Source organism: Rhagoletis zephyria, unplaced genomic scaffold, assembly GCF_001687245.7.
Source record: "Rhagoletis zephyria isolate East Lansing unplaced genomic scaffold, Rhagoletis_zephyria_1.1 Rzeph_scaffold_00182, whole genome shotgun sequence".
Classification (NCBI taxonomy): domain Eukaryota; kingdom Metazoa; phylum Arthropoda; class Insecta; order Diptera; family Tephritidae; genus Rhagoletis; species Rhagoletis zephyria.
The window spans coordinates 148,739-158,915 of NW_016157266.1; the positions used below are offsets into that span (position 1 = coordinate 148,739).

The following is a 10,177-nucleotide window of genomic DNA, read 5'->3' on the forward strand; positions in this document are numbered from 1 at the left end:
GCCAGGTAGCTTGATGGATCTTTTTATGATTGAACCTAGTACTGCATACTACCATGTTTCGGGCCCCGGCGAAGTCGATCACCCTCAAACCGTTGTCGGACGTTTCGTCGTGGAGGCTGAATTTTCCGACGGTGGTTCCAAAGATCCCTTCCTTGCCCACCCTGGCATTGAAGTCGCCAAGCACGATTTTGATATCATGACGGGGGCAGCGCTCGTATGTGCGCTCCAAGCGCTCATAGAAGAGATCCTTGGATGCCTCATCCTTCTCTTCCATCGGGGCTCCAAATTTGGAAAAGGGGCGTGGCATATGTATGTATCTTATGTATACAAATAAGTACACGTTTTTGGTGTGAACTTATAACTTGAGAACGGCTTCACCTAATTCAACCAAATTTATTCGGCATATTTAGGCTATCATGCAGATGGTTTATGTGAAGCTTTCCCGAATTCGTAAAAGGGGGTGTGGCACCTTCCATACTAACTAAAAATTTTTTTGTTGTATATCTCTTGAAATATTTGTGGTAGAGTACTGGAAGTTGGTATAGAGGTATAACAAATAATTCCATACTCATGGATAAAAATGGGCGGTATTGGAAAAGAGAGCGTGGCACCTCCCATCTTATATATGTATAAAGAATAAGTGCAAGATTTCAACCAAATTTATACGGCATAGTCGGGCTATTATGCAGATGGTTTGTGTTAGGTTTCCCCGAATTCGGAAAAGGGGGCGTGGCACCACCCATACTAACAAAAATTTTCATCTGGTATATCTCTTGAAATATTTGTGGTAGATTACTGGAATTGGTAGCTATACGTGGCATGTGCAAGAGTTGGCTTTCCAAATTGTTTATTTATTCATACCCAAGATGGAAAAACAAAAAATGTTGTGTATCCAAATGTGTTGGATTAAGATTTAAAATAAAGAATCAAAAATTTATGAGCGAAGAGTTAAATTCATGAAAATCATAAAAAAAAATTTTAATGACAATGATGAATAATGTCAATGATGAAATGAAAAGGGCTAAAAAAAGAGCTAGGGGCAATTTCAAATTTTTGTGGCCAAAAATAGAATTTGGTAGCCAAATTTAGCCACCAAAGGGCTAAAACGGCAACACTGTTGGTCATGTCGTTCGAATGGACACCGACGCTCCAGCTCTGAAAGTATTCAACTCGGAACCCGCTGGTGGGAGCAGAGGAAGAGGGAGGCCCCCACTGCGATGGAAAGATCAAGAGGAGAAAGACTTGGCTTCACTTGGCGTTTCCAATTGGCGTCAGTTGGCACAGAGGAGAAACGACTGGCTGGTTTGCTGAACTCGGCCAAAATCGCTTAGGCGGTTACAGCGCCAAAAAAGAAGAAGAAGATTAACCGGCCGTCTTCGTATGCTTGAAAATTTCGCTTGTGTTCTGCTTTTTTCTCTCGCAAGCGAGATAGAGTTTTGTTGACTGGGCATTTGACAGCATACTTTTTCATTTGTAAAATGTCGCCAAACAAGAAGGTTCAAGCCTTGTAGGCTCTTAAAAGTTTGAAAAAATTAGAAAATCTGCATAAAGAGATGTATACTATTTTCAAATGAAAAATGGCTGCCTCTAAGTTTGTATTGCCTCCAAAATAAACGATGTTGCTACTCTGAAGAACTCTGCGAATTGAGAACATAGCTGTCAAACAACAAAAATGACAGTTGAAAGCAAGCGAGAGCTGGCATACCGCTCGGTATGTGAGAAAAAGCATGCTTCGTACTTTTTGCGGTCTACACGTGCGGTTTCTCGCATGCGTCGTCACGCAAGCGAGATTTCCCAGCACGTGAAGACGGCCGGTAAGTGTGCAGTGTGCGGTCGCCCTAAACATTTCCCGTTCGATGTGCTAGAGATTTCAGTTTTCTCAATCAGCGGTGCATTGATACATCGACTATTTACACATCGAGTGGAAAATACATCCCTATACCTAGATCATAGATATCTATAATGGCGAATAAAAATTTAACTGTGGAAGGACAAATAGGTAATAGTGCAGAAAACTTTTTTGATGAAATATGGAGGAGTTGGTGCCGCCTCTGTGGAAAGGCCGATATTCAGTCCATCAATGTTATATCTGGTCAGTGTGGGAATTCCATTAATGAAACCAGCTATAGCTGCAATATAGACACAGTACAGGTTGTAGGGGAATTCTTCCGAGTTCAAGTAAGAGATATGAAAATTACATATACATACATATGTACACTATATTACCAATGCATTTTTTTAGATTAAAGAGGATGATAAACTGCCACAAGTTATTTGCCAAGGGTGCTGCGGGAGGGTAAACAACCTTATTGAATTCAGAGACCGCGTAAATAAAACCCAACAAATGTACGAAGAACTGCAGAAGTGTACAGACAAAGAAAACCTAGATTTGAATGGATTACTTTTGAAGTATGGTGTATTTAAAGACGAATCGTTAACTCAATATAGAAGTGAGCTTCCGGTTGAAGAAATTTTCATTTCCGATCTAGTATCGGTAACTTGCAATGCTGACGCTGCGAACATTGATGTAAAAACTGAGAAGGTATCTAATGAAAACCAGTCAAAGACCTTAAGATCAAAACATGGTAAAAAAACTGAATCTCAAGATCCGATCGGCGACGAGAATGTAAAATTCGAACACGAATCTGGTACATTGTCTGAAGACGAAGACAGTAGTAGTAGTGAATTTAGTTTCGGAGGCTTGGATTCTGCGGAAAGTAGCGATACTGAAAGCCGTAAGAGAAGTGAAAAAAAGTCGAAGAAATCCACAAACACCTCTGAAGATATCTCTCAGGAAATTGACCATTCCTGCAGCATTTGCTCACAGAGTTTTCAACGGCGGAGTAATTACTATACACATATGAAAAAAAAACACGGAGTTTTCATTTGCTCACAATGCCCGAGTTCTTTCAAAAGTGAATTTGATCTGCAGGAACATATGAAAGATCACCAAAAGCTCTATAATTGTGAGCATTGTGACCAAAAATTCCAAAGAAAGGGTGCAATGAACAAACACATCAGAAATGAACATGAAAAAAATATTAAAAATTTGTTTAGTTGTCAGCACTGTGACCAAAAATTCGAAAAAAAGATTGCAATGAGCAGACATATAAAACATGAACATAAACAGGAAAGTCCATATGTGTGCGCCGCATGCGGAGAAGCAGTACTCTCAAAGAAACTATTGAAACAACATATGTTAACCCACACTGACTTCACGCCCTATGTATGTAAAGAATGTGGAAAGGTATTCAAAGCGAAAAATATCCTGAAGGTAATAAAATATAAACATTTATGTATGTACTAGATTGCTCTCACCCGCTTCGCTGAGTGTATGTAATTTCTACGTGCTACATTGAGTAAAATTTATTTCAAGAAAACTCTATTCAAATACAGTAGGTTTAAAGTTTGTTTAACCATCTTCAAAATGTTTTCAAACTTGTCATACTTTTTAAATTAACTCAATTTGAGATTTTAAACATATGGAAACCCCTTACATGTAGTTTTGAAATGAAGCCTTTTAAAAACCATTTCGATTGACACCCATATTGTAATAATTCATTTAAATCTGTGTTCGTATGGAAAAGTCNTATGTAATTTCTACGTGCTACATTGAGTAAAATTTATTTCAAGAAAACTCTATTCAAATACAGTAGGTTTAAAGTTTGTTTAACCATCTTCAAAATGTTTTCAAACTTGTCATACTTTTTAAATTAACTCAATTTGAGATTTTAAACATATGGAAACCCCTTACATGTAGTTTTGAAATGAAGCCTTTTAAAAACCATTTCGATTGACACCCATATTGTAATAATTCATTTAAATCTGTGTTCGTATGGAAAAGTCGCTTATGTCGAAGGGCTGGATTTAGTATAAATCGGCATTCGCAGCATGCGATTGCAAATGACTCACAGGCACTGAGCCGTTGAACAACGTTTGGCAAATAAACGTGCCAGAAATAGTTCTGATAGTAGCAAGTCAATATTCTTGTTAAATCTCATCGAAAAATTTCTTGTCGTTTAAAGAATAAAGGGAATGCCGCATTGTACTAAAGCCAGCCTTTCGACATAAGCTACTTTTCCATATGAACACAGAAATTATTGAAGTTTAAACTTAACCTTTTGAACAGTTGGCAATCTTTTTAAACCTCTTTCGTCTGGCACTCATATTGTGATACATATTCAAAACCATTTCGATTCATACCAATCTTCTATACTAATATATATTTTAAAAGACGTTTTTTATGTGTTCGCAAAGCTCGAGAACGGCCGAATCGATTTTTTTGAAATTTCGGACACCTGCTTCAGATGTCCCCAAGATAGTAAATAGGCTAAACAAAATTTCGATATATAAAGGGGGCGTGGCGCCTCCCATATATACCGATTTTTTCATACTGCATATCTCTGAAAGTGTTCATGGTAGAATACTGGAACTTGGTATAGAAATATATGAAATCAAACGCATATTTACTTATAGTAAAAATTGGGGTTATTGGAAAAGGAAGCATAGCACCTCCCATACGTACTGAATTTTTCATACTGCATATATCTGCAAGTGTTCATGGTAGAGTACTGGAACTTGGTATGGAGATACATATGTGATATCAATCGCATACTCTTGGAAAAAATTGGAGCTATTGGAAAAAGGGGCGTGTCACCTCCCATGCAAGCCGAATTTTTCGTACTGCATATTTTGGAGTGTTCATGGTACAGTGCCGGAACTGGGTACGGCGATATATGAAATCAATCTTATACTCATGGAGAAAAATGGGCTATTTGAAAAGGGGGCATGGTGCCGTGCAAAAATAAATATATAATTCTTATGTAGGCGGGTTTTTGAGTGAAATCCTCCTAAATGCCCGGACGGATTTTCACGAAGTTTTTTGTGTGCTTTTGAGTGGCTCTCTGGATAGTGTAGTTTCACAATTTCATCCGCCAGTTGGCGCTGGAGTTAAGCTATTACTAAAAATCTTATTTATAGGGAATTCACATGAGGCGATTTTTCAGGCGATTTTTAGTTGAAAGCAACAATCGCCTGGTGTAAACAGCCTTTCAACTAATCGCTTACAATGAAGTTGGTCGGCTCCCTACTTTCGTTCAACTTTTGGTTCAACTAATCGCCTGTGAAAGTTGAATCATGTAAATTCCCTATTATGGCACACTTTGGTAGCGGTAAAGGCAATACTATTGCCAAAAAGGACTGCAAGGTGGCGCTGGAGTCATTACGAATAATCGCCAAGCTAGAAAAGGTGACTTGAATGTCAGATTAAATCGACCTGTTGCACCTATACTCAATGGAACTCTTTTGTGTTCCGATTGGCGTAATGGATGTGATTTGCCAGTATTATTGTGCGTTAAAGCGATAATTCAACCGCCACTACCATTGCGCACCTTTTACTGTACAAATAGTTGAATTAAATTTTTAAAAAGGTGGCAACCCTTTCGAAAGACTTAAATATTATTCAAAATTTTCAAACTAAAGATTTCTTAACAATATTTCGTTAGACGATCATATTTTAATTCTTCAGATAGCTTGCGTATAATTAATTCAAATTTGACTTTTTACACAGGTGACAACCCTTTTCAAAATATATTCAAACTACAGCTTTTTTATGCCTCTTGGCATGCATTTTTTTAATATAATTTTCAAATAAAAAAAAACTCCTTTAATTGAAATTGAAGTTGAATTTGATGTTTTTTTAAGGTGGCAACCCTCATCCATGAGCAGATTATTATTTTATATATCTCCAACTTTCAGCAATCGTATCAAAAATATTTCCTGAGAAATGCAGTATGTAAAATTGCGTTTGCACGGGAGGTGCCACTCTCCCTTGTCTAATCGAGATTAAATTTATCCTATACTTTAAGTTGGGCTAAGTGACAGCAATGTACAAAATTCCATGATGATCGGTTAAGTAGTTAATGCGTGAAAGCGTAGCAAACAAACAAACTCACTTTCGGATTTATAATATTAGTAAGGATATCATCTAACTTTCATACATACATATATCTTTTAGAGACACTTGGAAATACATGGAGATAAGCTGATTTGTAATGAATGTGGCAAGCAGTTAAGTTGCCGTGCTACATTCAATAATCATATGCTGGTGCATTCTGATAAGATGCCCCACAAATGTGATTACTGCGGAAGAACATTTAAGCGGGCCAAAACTCTTAAATATCACCTGATTGCCCACACAGGCCTAAGACCATATTCATGTGACTTTTGTGGAAAGACATTTTCAACTGGGTCAAGTTGTCGCTTTCATAAGAGGACTATGCACCCGGCGGAGTTAGCTGAACTAGAGGCTTCGGGAGCAATAGCGTATACGAAAAACGTACCGGATTTAAATACATTGAAAGCAGTGTAAGTAGTATACATACCCAATAAGCATTGTGGCGAGCGTTCGAAAATGACCTTCGATATCCAATATGCATATCGAAATGAGAACGAGCTCATAACCAAACTTAGTTTTCCAACGTTCATGGCATATTGCACGCCACGAAAAATAAGGTAGTTCCATTGTCACTTTTTGTCGCCATTATAACATCTTGGCAACTAAGCAGATTTTGACATTTCGTGCTGCCATACCGAATATCTAAAATCCTTCAAATTTAACCACAAAAATAGTTATTTGTGGTTTCAAGTCTTCTAAACATTTTTTAAGCTTTTAAAGTTTACGACACATATAAATATGCCACTTACGACACCGTTGTGAATAACCCAAATACCATGACACAAGTATTTAAAACTAAAACCTCTCGCCAATTCGTTGGCCATCCTGTATTTTTTGCAGTTTGTCTACTTAATAAAATTGAAATTTTCAGAGCAACTCAAATGCTAAATAAAAGTGAAACATAAAACAAATAGTGAAAATAATCAAATTTTCTTTTATTTGAGACTAAAATTGTGACTGTATTTGTGGTTTTGAAAGTTTTAAAACATTTTTGCTATGTTAGCAAACTTCAGAAATATCCAGGCTGCCCCTCGGCGTTTTTACCTTCTCATTTTTGTATCATACCAAATACTGTGTCTTAAGTAGCTCATCGAATAATTTCAGGGCTTGAATTATTCCAGAAATAATCGCATCCGATATGAAATAGTCCTGGGGGATCTACTCTGTATTGCGATTCAAAAAGCAAATCATTCGCATTCGAATACTTGCCTTCCGAATCGCATTGAGTGAAATAATCAGATGACATAAGAACGCTGGAGAAATTTTAAAATATGTTCACTAAATTTTGATTAATCTAAACGGTGTTTACTTAAGAGGATTTGGCAAGCAGCTATTAGTTGAAAGAACAATCGCTTGGTGTCAACGGCCCTTCAACTAATCGCTTCCAATGAAGTTGGAGTGCAGCCAACTTTTGATTCAACTCATGTGAATACCGGTTAAAAATAAAAAATTTGGCAAGTGGTTATCGACTTTAACTTAAAATTTTTTCAGATAAGATTTTAATTATTTTTAAAGGTAAATGTTAATATAACTATTTTATTCATTTATGATATAAAATCCCCTAAACCAAAAACCTAAATTGGGTAACGCTGCTTGGAATTTTTCACAATTGAGCAATTTTCAAAAATCTGCTTTTTAATCAAAAAGTTGTTTATTGAAACTACCTTATTTTTTGTTGCTCCTTCGCAAAGTAATTGGGCATATTCATAGTTGAAATAAAGTCGACTATAAAGTTGGTTGAAGCTTTTTTGACAGATATTCCATTGAAAATTGTGATAAAATCTGCTACTAGCTTTAGAGTGGACTTTATTATGACTATGAATATGCCCCATTGTATTATGATGAGTGAAATCCAGCGCATTCTCTAAGGCAAATATAAGAAAATCACTCCCATTAAAATTTCTTTGTGACAACGGGCTGGATTTCGAACTGATAACGAAGGGAAAATGCATTGGATAACGAAGGTTGCGTTTTGCTGGATAATGACCGAGTTTTCTAATCGAATTCTAACCTGTTCCACATTCATTATCGATGGTGAGACTTGAAAAAAAGATGTGTTTCACAATAACTTTTGAATTGTTAACCAAGCCCAATGTTTATTGGGTATATATGTATTTATGTATGTTTCACGACTCAATAATAGGTTTGTTCCACAAGTCACTTCGAGTTACACATACGCGTTCCACCATTAAGTTTTTTAGTTTATTTGATATACGCTGACAGTTTGAACTTTGCTCGAGTTTTTCTACAAGTAGCTTGTGGAACAATCTTAATAAAAAGTTTGCTCAGAAAACAGTTTTCTCGCTCCCTCTTGATAAAATCGGGTGTGGGTGCGGGTGTGTGCGCAACTTTTTGTAAGGAAGTTAAGAGAGTGTTAAACCTCTAATGTCACTAGTGAGCAAACCTTTAAGGCCAATATGCAGCTCTCAAGAAAAGCAAAAATTCCATTCAAAGTGACGTACAAGAATTGGCCAAGAAATTTTCTTGTGTCAAATTTCCTTAAGGCAGTACGCAGCTGTTAAGAACTTGGCTACGCTTTCTACTACGGTTTTCTAACGTTTTTTGTGAAAAAAGAGCACAAAGCAAACCATGTTTGCAACAGAAATAAATGCCCCTTCCATTATTTCTTGAGGAAAAAGTGAGGCAAACGGCTGTGAAGTATCAGATGTCAAAATTCCTTGGACATATACACGAAATAATAGATCCACTACTTATCTTTTCTGACTAAAATCTGAAAAGTGCCAAAATGTAAGAGCGTAAGCTAAATGCACTCTTTAAAAGAGAATAACAGGAAAAAGTAAAGGAACGCAAAAAACCAAATTTTTAGTCCAAAGAATGGCAACAACAAAACTAATGTCAAATAAGAATAGAAATATATGTACAAAACACATTCACACAAGCACAATGAGCACTTACTAAATTAATTATTTTTTGCCCACTTCCATTTTCAATTAATTTAATTTAGTTTTTAGATTATTCTCACTTTTCGTGTGTTCTTTAATTTCCGTTAATTTAAATTCAGTTGAATGTGACATTTTTCAAGATTTTACCAGCAAAAAATTCTTCTGACTAAAGGTAGGACCGCTCTAAACGTCGCGGCACTGCAGCGGCACTACGCGGCACGGCGCGACACTTTTTGGTATAACGCACTGGAACTGCAGCGGCGCGACACTTTGATGCAAATTTTTTAATTTATTTGTGTCAAAACCATCATACAAGATGGATGCCAGTGACGCTGATATAATGTTAACGCCTTTTATTTTCTTTAGCGAATTCTTCTCAAATGTTATGTTTCTTTAAATACAATTTTCTTTTAGAATGAAAGGTATCTGAATATTCACTCACAATTCGAAATACAATTTCTTCGAGTTAAAAATATTCTATGAAATGTTATGTATGTATGTAGTTACGCTGGGTATACCGCACTATGCGGCAGCGGAACTGCGCAACACTACGTGGCGCGACATTTTTGTCTAGTTGGTCAACTTTGCCGCGCAGTCTCGCTTAGTGCGGTATGCTCCATAAGAATCCATGCGAAGAATATTTTGCTGTGCTGTGTAGTGTCGTGTTGTTATTGTTGTTGTTGTCAAGTAGTTTTCAAGTTATGAAACGCTTTTTGGACCAAATCTCACTTCTTAAGAATATCGCATTTTTTTCTTGACCGTTTTATTAAGAGCTGCATACTGGCAATTAATTATTGAATCATGTGTATGTATGTATGTAAATAAACACGCCAATTTCAATAAATTTTTTTTTTCTTATTTTTAAGGGTGCGAAAGGGAGAAAATTTAATGCCACTTGCATCCAAACAAAAGGGTTATACAAACTTATCAAATCTATCAAATGAAGAGAACTATTCCTCAACATCAACGCTAAATAACATTATACAACAAATAAAACAGGATTAAAAAATTATTGTAGTAGATAAGATACATATGAAGAACTAATATTATTTTCAAATTGGCCCCATTTAACTTGTTAAATGAAAAAGAAATTTTTGTAAAACACAATCGTCCACATTGAAAATTTGGAGTTAACTTTGACGGTGGCAAGGCGAATTCATATAAGGTGGTATCGATTTAACAAATACAACAATTAATTGTATTTTTTTTTCAATTTCAGCTATTCTTCCCCAAATGAAAAAGGGCGACAGTATGTGCAAACACTGTCACGTTTTCACTCACTCACTGGCAAAATACAAAAGGTCCATTCAATATCAAG

At 36.3% G+C, this 10,177-nt stretch overlaps 1 protein-coding gene across 1 annotated transcript; it reads left to right on the plus strand.

Moving 5' to 3' along the window:
* The first annotated feature begins 1,721 nt into the window (after positions 1–1,721).
* LOC108357928 (zinc finger protein 391-like) lies at positions 1,722–9,975 on the plus strand. The gene is made up of 4 exons (XM_017609014.1): positions 1,722–2,178; positions 2,243–3,274; positions 6,017–6,366; positions 9,726–9,975. Exons 1-4 carry the CDS (start codon positions 1,963–1,965, stop codon positions 9,862–9,864), a joined length of 1,737 nt encoding a protein of 578 aa, XP_017464503.1. The 5' UTR covers positions 1,722–1,962; the 3' UTR covers positions 9,865–9,975.
* Positions 9,976–10,177: the final 202 nt, after the last annotated feature.